The following is a 19,520-nucleotide window of genomic DNA, read 5'->3' as shown; positions in this document are numbered from 1 at the left end:
TAAGAATGTATCTAGCACAATCAGCTTCGTGTATTGCATAATTTATGTATCACTTTCCAAATAGTTCACATCATCTCTCCTTCCTGCCTCCCCTGTAATTTAGGATTAGTATTTACCATGTTTAACCCGTTCAAGTAATGGTATAGGTAGCAAATAGCGCTCGCAAGAGGCCAAAATCCGTCGTCACTTCCTGTCTCCATCACCGAGGAGACCTCCATAGAGTGCTGTGAGCTCCAGACTCCGGAATTCACTTGCGCTTCTCCAGTTAGTTCCTAGGAAAGTGTCAGATTCTAACCGGAAGTAACACACGCCTCTCCCCCTGTCGGGGTCATTGGTCCGGTCCTGTTTCCGGCGTGTCCTTGAGCTGTGTCCCGACCATGTTGTCCCGCTGCTTGGCTCGGGCACTGCGCTGCCCTGTTACCACTCTCCGGCTGGTGAGTCTTGGGCTGAGGAGTATCTGCTTGTTCTATACTTTCTAGTAGCTGTGATCTGTGGCTCTTCCTGCACCCGGTATACAGTCCCGTAACTGCTGTATGTGCTCCGCGTTCACACGTCCCATGTATACTGCCTTGTACAAAACACCTACTCCAAGATACTACCCCGCCCCATACCGAGGATATACACACCTCCCGCCGCTACTGTATCTGAGAGCTTTAGCTCTGTTTATTACCCTATATATACACTGGCCTGTACATTACACCTCATTACTGTACCCCATATATACACCGCCCTGTATATCACACCCCAATACTGTACCCCAGATATACACTGCCCTGTACATTACACCTCCATTACTGTACCCCAGATATACACTGCCCTGTACATTACACCCCAATACTGTACCCCAGATATACACTGCCCTGTACATTACACCGCAATACTGTACCCCAGATATACACTGCCCTGTACAATACACCTCAATACTGTAACCCAGATATATACTGCCCTGTACAATACACCCCAATACTGTAACCCAGATATACACTGCCCTGTACATTGCACCACAATACTGTATCCCAGATATACACTGCCCTGTACATTACACCCCAATACTGTACCCCAGATATACACTGCCCTGTACATTACACCCCAATACTGTACCCCAGATAAACACTGCCCTGTACATCACACCCCAATACTGTACCCCAGATATACACTGCCCTGTACATCACACCCCAATACTGTACCCCAGATATACACTGCCCTGTACATCACACCCCAATACTGTACCCCAGATATACACTGCCCTGTACATCACACCCCAATACTGTACCCCAGATATACACTGCCCTGTACATTACACCTCAATACTGTACCCCAGATATACACAGCCCTGTACATTACACCCCAATACTGTACCCCAGATATACACTGCCCTGTACATTACACCTCAATACTGTACCCCAGATATACACTGCCCTGTACATTACACCTCAATACTGTAACCCAGATATACACTGCCCTGTACAATACACCTCAATACTGTAACCCAGATATATACTGCCCTGTACAATACACCCCAATACTGTAACCCAGATATACACTGCCCTGTACATTACACCACAATACTGTACCCCAGATATACACTGCCCTGTACATTACACCACAATACTGTACCCCAGATATACACTGCCCTGTACATTACACCCCAATACTGTACCCCAGATATACACTGCCCTGTACATCACACCCCAATACTGTACCCCAGATATACACTGCCCTGTACATCACACCCCAATACTGTACCCCAGATATACACTGCCCTGTATATCACACCCCAATACTGTACCCCAGATATACACTGCCCTGTACATTACACCTCCATTACTGTACCCCAGATATACACTGCCCTGTACATTACACCCCAATACTGTACCCCAGATATACACTGCCCTGTACATTACACCCCAATACTGTACCCCAGATATACACTGCCCTGTACATTACACCGCAATACTGTACCCCAGATATACACTGCCCTGTACATTACACCTCAATACTGTAACCCAGATATACACTGCCCTGTACATTACACCCCAATACTGTACCCCAGATATACACTGCCCTGTACAATACACCTCAATACTGTAACCCAGATATATACTGCCCTGTACAATACACCCCAATACTGTAACCCAGATATACACTGCCCTGTACATTGCACCACAATACTGTATCCCAGATATACACTGCCCTGTACATTACACCCCAATACTGTATCCCAGATATATACTGCCCTGTACATTACACCCCAATACTGTACCCCAGATAAACACTGCCCTGTACATCACACCCCAATACTGTACCCCAGATATACACTGCCCTGTACATCACACCCCAATACTGTACCCCAGATATACACTGCCCTGTACATCACACCCCAATACTGTACCCCAGATATACACTGCCCTGTACATCACACCCCAATACTGTACCCCAGATATACACTGCCCTGTACATTACACCTCAATACTGTACCCCAGATATACACAGCCCTGTACATTACACCCCAATACTGTACCCCAGATATACACTGCCCTGTACATTACACCTCAATACTGGACCCCAGATATACACTGCCCTGTACATTACACCTCAATACTGTAACCCAGATATACACTGCCCTGTACAATACACCTCAATACTGTAACCCAGATATATACTGCCCTGTACAATACACCCCAATACTGTAACCCAGATATACACTGCCCTGTACATTACACCACAATACTGTACCCCAGATATACACTGCCCTGTACATTACACCACAATACTGTACCCCAGATATACACTGCCCTGTACATTACACCACAATACTGTACCCCAGATATACACTGCCCTGTACATCACACCCCAATACTGTACCCCAGATATACACTGCCCTGTACATCACACCCCAATACTGTACCCCAGATATACACTGCCCTGTACATCACACCCCAATACTGTACCCCAGATATACACTGCCCTGTACATCACACCCCAATACTGTACCCCAGATATACACTGCCCTGTACATTACACCTCAATACTGTACCCCAGATATACACAGCCCTGTACATTACACCCCAATACTGTACCCCAGATATACACTGCCCTGTACATTACACCTCAATACTGGACCCCAGATATACACTGCCCTGTACATTACACCTCAATACTGTAACCCAGATATACACTGCCCTGTACATTACACCACAATACTGTACCCCAGATATACACTGCCCTGTACATTACACCACAATACTGTACCCCAGATATACACTGCCCTGTACATTACACCCCAATACTGTACCCCAGATATACACTGCCCTGTACATCACACCCCAATACTGTACCCCAGATATACACTGCCCTGTACATCACACCCCAATACTGTACCCCAGATATACACTGCCCTGTACATCACACACCAATACTGTACCCCAGATATACACTGCCCTGTACATTACATCTCCATTACTGTACCCCAGATATACACTGCCCTGTACATTACACCTCAATACTGTACCCCAGATATACACCGCCCTGTACATTACACCCCAATACTGTACCCCAGATATACACTGCCCTGTACATTACACCTCAATACTGTACCCCAGATATACACTGCCCTGTACATTACACCTCAATACTGTAACCCAGATATACACTGCCCTGTACAATACACCCCAATACTGTAACCCAGATATACACTGGCCTGTACATTACACCCCAATACTGTACCCCAGATATACACTGCCCTGTACATTACACCCCAATACTGTAACCCAGATATACACTGCCCTGTACATTACACCCCAATACTGTAACCCAGATATACACTGCCCTGTACATCACACCCCAATATTGTACCCCAGATATACACTGGCCTGTACATCACACCCCAATATTGTACCCCAGATATACACTGGCCTGTACATCACACCCCAATATTGTACCCCAGATATACACTGGCCTGTACATCACACCCCAATATTGTACCCCAGATATACACTGGCCTGTACATCACACCCCAATATTGTACCCCAGATATACACTGGCCTGTACATCACACCCCAATATTGTACCCCAGATATACACTGGCCTGTACATTACACCCCAATACTGTACCCCAGATATACACTGGCCTGTACATTACACCCCAATACTGTACCCCAGATATACACTGGCCTGTACATCACACCCAAATACTGTACCCCAGATATACACTGGCCTGTACATTACACCCCAATACTGTACCCCAGATATATACTGCCCTGTACATTACACCCCAATACTGTAGCCTAGATATACACTGCCCTGTACATTACACCTCCATTACTGTACCCCAGATATACACTGCCCTGTACATTACACCCCAATACTGTACCCCAGATATACACTGCCCTGTACATTACACCACAATACTGTACCCCAGATATACACTGCCTTGTACATTACACCCCAATACTGTACCCCAGATATACACTGCCCTGTACACTACACACCAATATTGCACCCTAGATATACACCGCCCTGTACACTACACCCCAATACTGTCCCCCAGATATACACCGCCCTGTACATTACACCCCAATACTGTACCCCAGATATACACCGCCCTGTACATTACACCCCAATACTGTACCCCAGATATACACTGGCCTGTACATTACACCCCAATACTGTATCCCAGATATATACTGCCCTGTACATTACACCCCAATACTGTACCCCAGATATACACTGCCCTGTACATTACACCCCAATACTGTACCCCAGATATACACTGCCCTGTACATCACACCCCAATACTGTACCCCAGATATACACTGCCCTGTACATCACACACCAATACTGTACCCCAGATATACACTGCCCTGTACATTACATCTCCATTACTGTACCCCAGATATACACTGCCCTGTACATTACACCTCAATACTGTACCCCAGATATACACAGCCCTGTACATTACACCCAATACTGTACCCCAGATATACACTGGCCTGTACATTACACCCAATACTGTATCCCAGATATACACTGGCCTGTACATTACACCCAATACTGTATCCCAGATATACACTGGCCTGTACATTACACCCAATACTGTATCCCAGATATACACTGGCCTGTACGTTACACCCCAATACTGTACCCCAGATATACACTGGCCTGTACGTTACACCCCAATACTGTACCCCAGATATACACTGGCCTGTACGTTACACCCCGTTACTGTATCCCAGGTATACACTGCCCTGTAGATTTGGCCTCCAGTGCTGTACCTCAGATATACACTGCCCTGTACTTTATACCGATGTTACTCTACCCCCGATTTATAGTCTTCTATAATAGAATATATGTCTACTCCATATAATCCATATATACACTGCCCTGTACAATCCATGTTGATTGCTGTGTGCTTGATGGTGTACACTGACCTGTATTTTATATCACCTGTAGCTCAGATATACTCCCCCCAGATACACTGCCTTCTGCAAACCCCCCATTTAGTATTGCACATCTCACCTTCCTCCACTACACCCTATACACTACACTTATTATAGCTTGATTATGCACATCCCTACTGTGTGCCAGATATACACCACCCTGTACACCACACCTCTCTGACTTACTACAGGACTACATTGTGCTGTGAGCTACTCCTCCCCACTATAGCCTAGGTATACAGTGCCTTGTACACCAAATCCACCTTCCCCTAACACACCCTCTGTACCCTAGATATGGAGTGTAGAGATATGACATGAATTGATCATTTTTGGATTTGATCTCTGTTGGGTTCAGGGTTCTTGTGTTTATGAATGTTTGTTTAGTCTCTAAAAACTGAAAAAAATATCAATAAAAATATGCTAATAAAAAAGACATATGACATGCACCTCCCCTGTCATAGTAAAAAAATACCTAAAATCCTGCTTTGATAGTCTAGTAAGAATGTTTCTCCTGACATGATCTCCTCTCTTGCAGGGCCCCGGAGCTGCTCGTCCTGTTATACGTGAGTAAATCTTGTATAGTTCTTTTACTTTTGTTTGGCAGAAAGGGTTACTTTTTGTTGCTCCTTATTTATGGATTTATTTTTTTTTTTGCACTAATAAATTATGTGGTGTACCTAATATTGTCCCTCGCAACACAAATGACTACTATCCCTGTCTGAATAATAGTGGGAGCTCTGCTCGAGCTGAACAGGGGCAATGACAAGACACTATATTAAAGAGGTTTGCCAATGAAAGAAAGTTCTTGAATGTTAATCCCATAGAGATGGTTACACAATAAAGATCAATTTTAACCCCTGACTTTGCAGTTTTAGTCAGTTGTATTGCAATTTTTGTTCCTATCACTCATTGATGGTCAGTGTAAGATTCAGCAGAGTGGGCAGGCACTATGTGCCGTGATATGCTGTGTGCTGACAATGTGCTTAGATTATCAGGTTACAGGGTTTAGCTACACTTTCACTTGGCTTCGGAAGATTCCACTTATATCTGCCATCTAGAAAAAGAGAGATGGGACAAATCAGAGTCGTGAGATGGATGTAAAACACAATGACATGCTCAGCTTTGCTACCTCACAGTAAGCATTGTTATGCGGCCTCCCCTTCTGCACGCTGATGGACAGGAGGTGCCTCTGCCTCCTTCCCCTGTAGTACAAAAGAAGCTCCTCATGAGGCAGAGCCATAGTAATGGATGTCATACTATTTCTGGTGGTCACTTGACTGCTGTGACACCCTCTTGTTTCTCTATTTTCTGTCTGATCAGTAGGATGTCCGACTGCTGGTATTTCAAGCTATAACATGAACAGGGGACTAAAGTTCCTTGTAGTGTCCCGCACATGCTCACACCATATATGGTGTTCATATATGAGATATTTTGTAAAGTACCTGTTCCAATTTATTCCAGCATAGATGTCAGGAAGAAAGTTGAATGAAAGGATTTTTTTTCCTTGTTAAAATAAAAATGTTATAAAAAGATTTTATGTTATTATAGTCATAATTGAAGAGAATTGCATGCAGGGTAACTGAACATAAATTACAAAATTACTGGTATTGTAAAGATTATTTTGATCTGTTACCAGATTTTACCACATTAGACTACTAGCCTCTTCAGGTTGGGTATGAAATATCCTGTGTAGAATTCCCTCTTTTATATGAGATCTCACCTGTTTACCTACAAAATATCTTCCAAAGTGATGTGAAAATGAGCAGAGATTAGTCATATTTGCCTGAGATGAGTCAAGTTTAGACGCTGCAGGGGTAATGTTATTTCTGACACCTCTGTTTTAAATTATATAATAGCATCAGTACCCAAATACATAGGGATTAAGAGTGCATGCCATGGGTACCTCCTTAGTAATTCCTTGTGCATGAGAAGGTAGTTAACTAGTACTTAACCTTATTTTACACTTGGCATCTCACTTTTGTCTCTTTTAGAAGTAGCAGCATGCCACGTCACATCAAGTGGTGAACGCAAGAACCTGTAAGTCGGGAGGACTAGTATAGGTCATGTGACTTGGCGGGGCTTGGGGAGATTGACATTTGTTTTTTTTTTAAATCCAATCTTTTTTTATTGAACATTTTTACAACACACACCAAAAACAAAAGAGAGACACTCCCCCCTCCCTCTGAGAGTCATGCATCTTAAATGGACATTTAGATTGTGAATTATATAGCGGATAATATACATCAATCGAGAGAGACAGCATTTTTATGCAAGGATATACAGAGGAGTACATGTGCCATTACATTTATGATGCATATCACTAGGTATTTACAGTAACTATGATATAAGAACACCTAGTACCCTCACAGTGTAGGAAACAGATTTTTTTCATAGACATGCAGACAGTAGGCCTGAGGGTCAAACCGCCTCTCCGCCTTCCTTTTTAGATACACACCCTTCTCTAACCTTAATATCTTGTTCATTTTATTGATATACTCCTGCCTAGTAGGAGGAGCCCTCTTTCTTGCCTGATACAGCATCTAGGTTATTCCCAGTATAACCTCTCATCAGCCACCTCCTCCACCAGTCCTAAAACACAATTGGAGTAGCAGGGATCTGCACATCATACACTGTGCTTACAAGTTCCAACACCTCCCTCCAAAAGGTTCCCAGCCGAGTACACTCCCACAGCATGTATAGCAGATGTCCACCCTCACAATCACATCAAGGTCAGCAATCATCACTCCTTATTCCAACCCTATGCAACCACGCCGGGGTCCTATAAGTTCTATGGCATAAAAATAATTGGGAAAGCCTCTGCTTCTCACTAGGAGACAGTTCAGGTGTCCAGGCCAGTACAGATTTCCATTGTTCATCTGTCAAGGGCCCATTTAGAGGGAACTGTTAGTGGGAACTCTTTGTGATATTCTCCCAGCAGCTCCCCTGATACCTTTTAAACAGTTCGGCAGGAAGGCCATCTACCCCTGTGGATTTTTCGTTTTGAAAGTTTGTCATGTCAGTGCCTGCTCTATTTCTTCTAAAGTTATGGGCCCATCTAAAACTGCTCTCTGTTCTTCCGACAAGGTTGGTAGGGGGACAGATGCTACAATACCTCCAGGTTGTTAACCCTAAACTCTTAAATATTGGTGTAAAATTGCTGCATAACACTCACCCCCACTACATCTGCATTGACTATTGTACCATCTCGATCTTGGAGTGAGGCATTAAGTGTGGATTCTCCTTGCGCTCTTATAGTCATTGCCAATAACCATTGCCCCGTACCTTCCCCCTCAATAAAGTATTTCTGTTGGGTAAAGTTTCGATTGGCCTAACACATACCCTTTTCCTTATCTATTACTGCTGCAGAGCTGCAAGGTAGTCTTGTTTTCTAGCCTTGTTTCCACAGATTTTGCAGTGAAATAATCCTCTGAAGGAGGATTTAGGGCGTCCCACAAGCAATGGGCAGATACAACTTTCTCATTGTCCCTTTATAAAGTCTTTAACAGCATCTTCAAATGTTCCTGTCAGATTGAGTGTTTGTAATCAAAACGGGGTTGAGGCGCCGCAGACGCAGTCTTGACTAGCATAACCAACACGGGGGAGCGATCTGGGACACCTCTGGGAGGGTATGTAACATCCACTACTTGCTGTATTGCCAGGATATTACCTATGACCATGTCTATCCTAAATAAGGAATTATGGGAGGTGGACATGCGGGAATGTTGCCGGATATCCGAATACTGAAGCCTCCATATATCAGATAGACCCACCTATTGTAGAAGTTGTGCTTGCACAGTAAACAACCCCCTCCGCCCGTCCCGCCCGCCGGTCAGAACCGGTCAAGGCATTTCTCCAACCATAAGCATTAGCATCCCAGGAAAAGCCGCCATAATACTTAGAATCTCCCAAGTGCGGTGGGGGTATATATATATTGCTACCAACATAAGTTCTAGCCCATAGAGCCGATAGTGTAGGCACATGTAGCACCCCTCTGAGTCTATGTGGTTGTCAAGACAATCAAACAGAATCTGCCTGTTAATAAGTACACTAACACCTGAGTGTGTTGAGTACATGGAATGGTATGCTGCACCAATCAGCCCCCTCTTAAGCCCCTGCAGGGAATCGGCGACCAGATGTGTCTCCACCAAGCATACAACTGCTTACTTCTCTCCATGATCTTCCCTTTTTTGTCCCTCTCTCTGCCATTCTGCTGTACGATCCCTCCCACAACAGTTGAAACATACATTGTACCTATCAAACCCGGTGCTTGAGGTCACACTAATGTCTGGTACTAAGATTGTGAAACGGTAACAGAGAAAGTACTATCTATGTAATTGTGCTTTGGCACCGAGTTGCGTCCTGTGCAGAACTGACATGCCAGCTTAGCACCAGGAGGTTAACCACCCTTACCCACTTACATCTGGGTATTATAAAATATATAACCTATGACAAACATAAACTGCGCTGAAAACTAGTAGACATTTGACCACATACAGTACAGTTTACTTAACCTTAGTAATCTGTAAGGAAAACAAGGAAAATTATACAGATGTATACACTTTCGCTAGCATTCCTTAACGCTTCAAGGCGGTGGGAGTTGCTGAACTGCCCCTCAGGCAGCTACGCCATTCAACGAGTATGATGGCTCCTGAATTAGCCATCTCCACGGCAAAGATGATCTTTGTTGGCATCCAGCCAGTGCACTGCAGATTCAGATGACTCGAAGAAATGCTTAGTGTTCATGGCCACCACTCAGCCTTGCTGGATAGAACATGGAGTATGGTAGATCCATAGCTTTGACACTCATAAACTGTGCACTTTTCTGCTGCACTTCAGCTAAGAAGTCCGGAAATATGGGGATTTTACTATTCCCGATAATGAGGTAATCTCTATCGCTTGTTTTGTGCAGTATTATATCTCAGTCTTTGTAATGTGAAATTCGGCACATATCCAGGGGGGAGAGGCCAGGTAGGAACATGATGTGCCCTTTCAATGGCAATTAGAGGGGTGAGTGTCTCTTTTTCGAACAAAGTCAGGAGCCACTTTTAAAAGAATTCCCCCAGGTACTTGCCCGCAGCTCTTTCTGCGTAGCCTATTTTCCATATCGCCTGTCTTGTTTTTTTAAGGGGGTGACATTTTCTTGCAGCTTAGAGATACTCTAAACATACAAATTTTATTTAGGTACTATTAAAATTATTAGGCTTAAATATAGCTCAGAGCCCTTTAAATAGTTTTTCCCTAATACAGGCTTAGACTAAAGGTGAACCCCAAATGTGCGCAACCGGCCAAAGTCACAACTACCAAGGCTGAAACCTGTATCAGCAAGTATGGCATAACTAAGAATACAGCCACTAAAGACATTTACAGTATGTGCTCTAGGACCTGTTGCACATAGTTTGTACATAAAGGGTAATGCACGCAAGTCTATTAAAGTGCAGAACGAGGAGCCCTAGATGTACAGTGTACAAGTAGTATTCAACCCCCTGCAGATTTAGCAGGTTTGATAAGAAGCAAATAAGTTAGAGCCTTCAAACTTCAAACAAGAGCAGGATTTATTAACAGATGCATAAATCTTACAAACCAAAAAGTTATGTTGCTCAGTTAAATTTTAATAAATTTTAACCCTTTCAGGACCTGGCCCTTTTTTGTTTTTTCATTTTCATTTTTTGCTCCCCATGATCAAAAATCCATAACTTTTTTATTTTTCCGTGTACAGAGCTGTGTGATGGCTTATTTTCTGCGTAACAAATTGCACTTCATAGAGATGGTATTGAATATTCCATGCCGTGTACTAGGAAGCAGGAAAAAAATTCCAAATGCAGTGAAATTGGTAAAAAAACGCATTTGTGCCGCCTTCTTGTGGGCTTGGATCTTACGGATTTCACTGTGCGCCCCAAATGACATGTCTACTTTATTCTTTGGGTCGGTACGATTACGGGGATACCAAATTTGTATAGGTTTTATAATGTTTTCATACATTTAAAAAAATTAAAACCTCCTGTACAAAATTTTTTTGGGGGATTTTGCCATCTTCTGGCGCTAATAACTTTTTTATACTTTGGTGTACTGAGCTGTGGGTGGTGTCGTTTTTTGCGGATTTTGATGACGTTTACAATGTTATCAATTTTAGGACTGTTCGACCTTGTGATCACTTTTTATAGAATTTTTTAATTTTTTTAAATGACAAAAAAAGTGCCATTTTCGACTTTGGGCGCGATTTTCCGTTACGGGATTAAACGCAGTGAAAAACCGTTATCATATTTTGATAGATCGGGCATTTTCGGACGCGGCGATACCTAATGTGTTTATGATTTTTACTGTTTATTTATATTTATATCAGTTCTAGGGAAAGGGGGGTGATTTGAGTTTTTAGGGTTTTTAATTATAATTTTTTTTTTTTTAACTTTTTTTTATTTTTATTTTTAGTACTTTTCAGACTCCCCAGGGTACTTTAACCCTAGGGGGTCTGCACGATCCTATCATATACTGCCATACTACAGTATGGCAGTATATGGGGATTTTACTACTCATACATTACAATGTGCTGATAGCACATTGTAATGCATGGGTTAACCCGAAGTAGCCTCGGGTCTTCGCGAGACCCGAGGTTACCATGGCGACGGATCGCCGCTCCCCGATGACGTCACGGGGAGCGGCGATCCTCGAAAAGATGGCGGCGCCCACGCGCCGCCAACCTTTTGAAGCCGCCGGCAGCATTGCCGGCGGCGATCGAGGTGAAAACACCCGCGATCGGTGCTAGCACCGATCGCGGGTGTTACCGGTAAGCCTTTGCTGCAATATGCAGCAAAGACTTACCGGCTATGGAGAGTGCTCAGCCCGTGAGCCCTCTCCATGGACCCGCGGCCGACCCGTGACGTGCTATTACGTCACGGGTCGTGAAAGGGTTAAACACAAAAGTATGGGTCAATTATTATTCAACCCCTCAACCCACCAGAATTCTGTTTGGTTCCCCTAAAATATTAAGAAGTAGTTCAGGCACAAAGAACCATGAGCTTCACATGTTTGGATTAACTTCTGTTTTTCCAGCCTTTTCTGACTATTTAAGACCCTCCCCAAACTTGTGAACAGCACTCATACATGTTCAACATGGGAAAGACAAAGGAGCATTCCAAGGCCATTAGAGACAAGATCGTGGAGGGTCACAAGGCTGGCAAGGGGTACACAACCCTTTCCAAGGAGTTGGGCCTACCTGTCTCGACTGTTGGGAGCAACATCCGGAAGTGGAAGGCTTATGGAACTACTGTTAGCCTTCCACGGCCTGGACAGCCTTTGAAAGTTTCCTCCCGTGCCGAGGCCAGGCTTGTCCGAAGAGTCAAGGCTAACCCAAGGACAACAAGGAAGGAGCTCCGGGAAGATTTCAGGGCAGTGGGGACATTGGTTTCAGTCAATACCATAAGTAACGTACTCCACCGCTATGGTCTCCGTTCCAGACGAGCACGTAAGGTACCTTTACTTTCAAAGCGTCATGTCAAGGCGCGTTTACAGTTTGCTCATGATCACTTGGAGGACTCTGAGACAGACTGGTTCAAGGTTCTCTAGTCTGATGAGACCAAGATGGAGATCTTTGGTGCCAACCACAAACGTGACGTTTGGAGACTGGATGGCACTGCATACGACCCCAAGAATACCATCCCTACAGTCAAGCATGGTGGTGGCAGCATCATGCTGTGGGGCTGCTTCTCAGCCAAGGGGCCTGGTCATCTGGTCCGCATCCATGGGAAGATGGATAGCACGGCCTACTTGGAGATTTTGGCCAAGAACCTCCGCTCCTCCATCAAGGATCTTAAGATGCGTCGTCATTTCATTTTCCAACAAGACAATGACCCAAAGCACACAGACAAGAAAACCAAGGCCTGGTTCAAGAGGGAAAAAATCAAGGTGTTGCAGTGGCCTAGTCAGTCTCCTGACCTTAACTCAATTGAAAACTTGTGGAAGGAGCTCAAGATTAAAGTCCACATGAGACACCCAAAGAACCTAGATAACTTGGAGAAGATCTGCATGGAGGAGTGGGCCAAGATAACTCCAGAGACCTGTGCCGGCCTGATCAGGTCTTATAAAAGACGATTATTAGCTGTAATTGCAAACAAGGGTTATTCCACAAAATATTAAACCTAGGGGTTGAATAATAATTGACCCACGCTTTTATGTTCAAAATTTATTAAAATATAACTGAGCAACATAACTTTTTGGTTTGTAAGATTTATGCATCTGTTAATAAATCCTGCTCTTGTTTGAAGGCTCTAACTTATTTGCTTCTTATCAAACCTGCTAAATCTGCAGGGGGTTGAATACTACTTGTAGGCACTGTATGTCCCCAGATTCTTATAGAAAAACAACTCCAAATGGTTCTTTATAATTTTTTTCTACTAAAATATACACCTAGGTATAGGTGTGGGGGCCCTCACAGCTGAATCTCAGTATATAATATAATTATGATTAGTAGAACCATGATGGGGCGTTATATAATAGAACCATGAGGCTGTTGGGATGATAAACTAGGAAAAATTTTAGGGAACACGGGATTGTTTGTTTCTGTTCACAGCGATGGGGCCCCTTTATTTCTTCTACTTCAGTATTGAAGAAACAATATTAAAAACCAAGTAACAATTTTTGTAAAATGCAAACTTGTATTGCAAAACGCTAGCATACCAAGTTACTCATAATTCAAAGTTCCCCTGCATCGGATTATCTCCTACGGCCATTAACCCTCATCAAGTTACACTTGATGTTAAGGGGGCTTCCTAACAAGGTAGTCAAAAGTCATTGATTGACTAATCCCATCCTGGAAAATATATTTGCACATTTCTCAGAATCCTGAATTCAAAATGTTCCTGGGGAACATTAATTGCTGCAAGTCTTCAAACGCCTGTAGAGAAGGCCTTTAAAGGACATCTACCATGACTGGTATACAGTCGGCTGCGCAGGGAAAGGGAGAAGGAATATTGAGTGTCTCGGGGCGTGAATAGAAGCCAAGAGGCTCTAGGGTGAAGTCCACCACAGCACCTCAGCCTTATTTGCGTGCTTTTATAGAGCTGATTTTAACCGGAATACAGACGTTCCTAAAATATAGAAAAAAAGTATAGAAGGTAACAAGAACGTCAGTGTGGACCTCCATCAGTAAATGTGATGGTAGATGTCCCTTTTTTTTTTTTGTATAACTGTATTTTTTATAGAAATTTTTCTTTATTTTTCCATAGACAAGTATGTCCTTTTGATCTTCTTACTTTCCTTATCTTCTCCATTTGCAGAGTTCCTGCTTTTAGCCTTCATGCAGCCAGGTTTTACCGAACGTCAGCAGTCTGCAGTAAGTATCTGACCACAGCCGCAGCTCGCATCCATCCATAATCTCACACTATGTGCCTCATGTATGTCTTTTTCTATCAGGGCAGGACGTGCTGACTGTTAACACCCCAGCATTTGCCGAATCTGTCACAGAAGGAGATGTGAGGTGGGAGAAGGGTGAGTGAATGCTGAATGCAGACACATATTTGTATATGGAATAGAAGGCTTGTGGAAGTGACAACTAGGAGATCACTGTAGGTTTAGACTTCCAGAAATTCTCTTTTCCTCTGCAGCTGTTGGCGACACTGTGGCTGAAGATGAAGTTGTTTGTGAGATTGAAACTGACAAGGTAAATATCCACTTATTGCAGCACCACGCTGCATTTTACACGTTATGATGATCTACCGCTTCATTTCACTCTTAGACATCAGTGCAAGTCCCTGCACCCTCTGCAGGGGTGATTGAAACACTGCTGGTGCCCGATGGAGGCAAAGTGGAGGGTGGCACCCCACTGTTTGTCCTCAGGAAAACTGGAGGTACCTGCCAACAGTCTTGCCCTGTATGGCCCCAGTTAATGTAAATCCTACAATCTTATGCTCTTTCTTTATCTTGCTTAGCTGCACCCAAAGCTAAACCTGCTGAGACTGCAGCACCTCCAGCAGCTGCTCAACCACCTCCCCCTGCCCCAGCTGCCGCTGCAGGACCTATACCCACTGTTATCCCTCCAGTGCCACCTGTTTCGGCTCAGCCATTGGAGACCAAACCTGGCAAGTATCTCTATGGTGTATCTCCATCAGTGGATGTTGGCTTATTGACTAGTTGGTATAGAGATGGTTAGATTTGTCTGGTAGTGACATGGAAATATGGGGGGAGGAGGTTGTTGGCAGGGTTTAACTCCTGTACCCATGTCGCCTTACTCTTCCTTCAGTGTCTGCAGTAAAGCCATCTTCTCCCCCTGCCTCGTCGCCAGGTGCCATGTCTGCTGGAGCTCGATCTGAGCATAGGGTAAGTGGCCACTCCTCCTGGTAAAATGCTAAGAGAGATCTTCTTGTCACCCTAAAACTTTCATCCTAGGTAAAGATGAATCGAATGCGTCAAAGAATTGCACAGCGGCTAAAGGAGGCTCAAAACACCTGTGCAATGCTGACCACTTTCAATGAGGTAGACATGAGGTTAGTATCCTGGTATTGAGTCTGAGGGGGTACAGTCAGACTTTCTACTAAGACTGCACTTTCTCTTTTAGTAATATTCACCAGATGAGGGCTCTGCACAAGGATGCTTTCCTGAAGAAACACAACCTAAAACTTGGCTTCATGTCTGCATTTGTAAAAGCTGCTGCATTTGCCCTCCAGGACCAACCAGCTGTCAATGCAGGCGAGTAGAGCTTCATTGTGTGCTCAGGTCATTGCCCTCAGTTCCAACCTTACTGACCTTGTCTCTTCTGTAGTTATTGATGATTCAGCCAAAGAGATTGTGTACAGGGACTACATTGATATCAGTGTGGCTGTATCCACCCCAAGGGTAAGTAACACTAAGACTGTGTAGATGGCATGTTACAGCAGGGCTACTCATTGATTTTAACTCTCTGTCCAGGGCCTTGTTGTTCCAGTGCTGAGAAACGTGGAGTCCATGAATTTTGCTGATATTGAACGGACAATTGCTGAACTTGGAGAAAAGGTAATCTGTCCTTCATAAGTGTCAACTGATGCCTACAATACCCCTGCAGCCCCACCAAAGAGCAATGATTTCATATGGATAGATTTTTTTTTTTTTTATGTTTTTTTTTTTTTTTTTTGGGGGGGGGGGGGGGGCGCTAAAGCTAATGAATGAACCTCCTTGCCCCTGAGACCACTGTTAAGAATCGGTGTATTTTATGAAAAACGGCTGTTTTAGCTCCAAAACCATATAGCAGAAAGAAAGGTGCTTATAATAGAACACCTGAATTATTCTTTATGTGCCTAGGAAAATCCTTTTTTTTTTTTTTTTAAGTAAAAATCTCAATTGTTGCACACAGAAGTTGAGTTAAAAGCAAAACCAGTATTGCTCACTCCTTCTTCAGTGCTTAATTGTATTTCAGATTTAGGCCATTATTAGTACCTGCAGAACCTTACTCTAGAATGCCAAGGTTCTCCCTGCAGAATCTAGTAAGGCGCTGCAGGTACTAATAAAATCTCATATTAAATCTAAACCTTGCTAAGATATCATTAAGTATTGAAGTAATTTTGCTTTTAACTTTACATATGTGTGCGACGATTAACTTTTATTTACAACGAGTAAAAATCTCAGACTTTTTGTGCCTAGGATAAAACTTTTTTTCTAAAATATAATTCAGGTTTTCTATTTATAAGCAGCTTTTTCTGCTATGTATTCTGCTAAGGATTTGTCTCTTATTATATTGATCTCCGAATTTTCTAGAATTATTGAAGATTGGTTGGTACCCTATTTGAGCACCCGTGCACACTCAGGCAATGAGAAAATACATGTTACTTCTATCTCCAAAACCAGTCCATGTGTAGAGCTTATTTACAGGCCTGAATCTAGTACAGCTAAAGGGAACCGACATGGTTGGCTGTACTAACTTCCTTTGTTTGTATAAACTTTCACAAGCCTTAGTTTAGAATGAAAAAGGTCAGATTATGGAGTTGAGGCTATTGGGGCAGCTTTGCTGTTTCTTAGGAGTCCCTGTATTTGTTTCTTTCAGGCCCGGAAAAATGAACTGGCCATAGAAGACATGGATGGCGGGACGTTCACTATCAGTAATGGAGGAGTTTTTGGCTCAATGTTCGGGACACCCATTATCAATCCCCCACAGTCTGCGATTCTAGGAATGCATGGGATCTTTGATCGTCCAGTGGCAGTAGCTGGAAAGGTGAGTACTTCTGGAAATGGGTGCAGCCATGCGAATGGGAGAATGGTCAAACACAGTCATTAATGTAGGAGATGTGTGCATATAACTTACTTGTTTGCAGTGACGGTTATGCTACATGTCGTTACTCTTTCTGCAGGTGGAGGTGCGCCCTATGATGTACGTGGCCCTGACCTATGATCACCGACTGATTGATGGAAGAGAAGCTGTACTCTTCTTGCGCAAAATCAAATCTGCAGTGGAGGACCCACGTATTCTGTTGTTGGACCTTTGAGAATCCTGCTTCCTCCAAGTCTCCTGGTTTTATGTTGCCCCTTCCCCATGTCAGAGCATTAGGACTTTCTGCGGAGGGGAGATTGTGTACAGACTTTCCCCTCCCCTTCTTCTGCACATGGAGGGCCAGGGTCTCCCCTCTGCAGCTGCTCTAAATCCTGGCAACTGCACTATACCCTGCATACAGAGGTAATACCCATATTTAAAGACCACTTGGATTTTAAAGGAATATAAAATAAATGCCCTTACAAAAAAACTAAAGTTGGGTTACCTTGTGGCCTGAAGCAAGTCCTCTTAGAGGGGGATTTGGTAGTATTGGAGTGTCTTTCAAGATCTGCATAAGATTGCATACTTGTTTTTTTTGGACACTTTTATTAAGTATCTGTTGATATGTGGGCGGGGATTATTATTATTGCTGTAATGTTGTGGTTTCTCCATGGTAACTCTCATCCTGTTGATGCAGTCCAGCTCCATATCAATTTTACAGTGTTATCTCAGGGATAAATCACTATCTACAGCAGGTGTAAATGGGGCTCTACGTACTTGTCTTTGTAGATTGGCTGTCTGCAACAGCTGAGACTAGAGAGACCGCTCCCTTCTTTTCAGCAGGGGGTTGACCTGCAAAAGTGGTTTTTCCCATAAGTTTAACTAAATCTTTTTGAAGAAATTTTTTTATTTTAGCAACTGAAAGTGCAGGTCATAGGTCAATTTTATAAAATCCTTGTTCAAGTCCTTACACCACAGATGAACAAGTATTAACTCTTTCTTCACCTATAGAATATCTCAATTGATAATTCGGCTCTATCCAACTTTCTATAAAGAGTCTAGTAATGAGTAACTTTATCAGTTTTTTTCTCATCTATCTGCTGTCTGTGTGAGTACAGGATGGAAAGCGAATTTATCCACACTGCGAAAACCAAATATAAGACATATACGGCAATAACATACTTTAACTTGATCCCGCCCACAGATTGTTGAAAGACGCCAGTGGCCGCGTGTCCCGAGTCTGCACCGACGTCTTTCAACATTGTTGCAGTTTCTCCTGATTGCAGGAGCAGGTCTCCGGCTATCTGACACAGTCAGAGACCCTAGGGAGAAAGCAGAAGAGGTTTATAACCACTTCTGCTTTCTTCACTATATATCACTGAAGTAGCTCTATGCAGTGAACACAGATGCTGCCACTGCTGCCAGCGCTGTAGAGCATTTGGTCACAGGTGTAAACCTAATAAATGGAGGGGAGGGGGTTTAAAAAAAACCTGGGGTCTTTAATGATATCATAATGGACATAGAAAGTAAAAAAATAACATACAAGATAATAATTAAATAATAATTAAAAAAGCATTCTCCAGTTTTGTAAGTTTAACATCCTCCCCCCCCCCCCCAAAAAAAAAAAAAAAAAACCCCACTAAATATGAAAAAGGTCCTTTAACTTTTTTTAATTTTTAACTATGCATATGTGTCACAAAAACTTTTTTTTTTAAGGTCTTCTACAAAGTGGCCCTTAGAACAAATTAGCTCCAGTCATTAAAGCTTTTAAAGGGGTTAGTAAACTTTAGTAATACACTTTATTATCATCTGCACTATGACTTATCCATCAAGTTCAACCAAGGAAGGGATTGGATGAGGGGGAGGGATTATGG

At 43.2% G+C, this 19,520-nt stretch overlaps 1 protein-coding gene across 1 annotated transcript; it reads left to right on the top strand.

Moving 5' to 3' along the window:
- Positions 1-274: 274 nt before the first annotated feature.
- DLST (dihydrolipoamide S-succinyltransferase) lies at positions 275-18,718 on the top strand. Its single transcript, XM_072116843.1, has 15 exons — positions 275-434; positions 5,974-6,001; positions 7,430-7,475; positions 14,708-14,763; positions 14,844-14,918; positions 15,035-15,090; positions 15,166-15,277; positions 15,359-15,508; positions 15,670-15,746; positions 15,816-15,913; positions 15,985-16,115; positions 16,189-16,262; positions 16,335-16,418; positions 17,443-17,610; positions 17,747-18,718. Exons 1-15 carry the CDS (start codon positions 378-380, stop codon positions 17,879-17,881), a joined length of 1,347 nt encoding a protein of 448 aa, XP_071972944.1. The 5' UTR covers positions 275-377; the 3' UTR covers positions 17,882-18,718.
- Positions 18,719-19,520: the final 802 nt, after the last annotated feature.

Source organism: Engystomops pustulosus, chromosome 7, assembly GCF_040894005.1.
Source record: "Engystomops pustulosus chromosome 7, aEngPut4.maternal, whole genome shotgun sequence".
Classification (NCBI taxonomy): domain Eukaryota; kingdom Metazoa; phylum Chordata; class Amphibia; order Anura; family Leptodactylidae; genus Engystomops; species Engystomops pustulosus.
The sequence above is the reverse complement of the archived record's forward strand: the minus strand, read 5'-3'. Positions and strand labels throughout refer to the sequence as shown.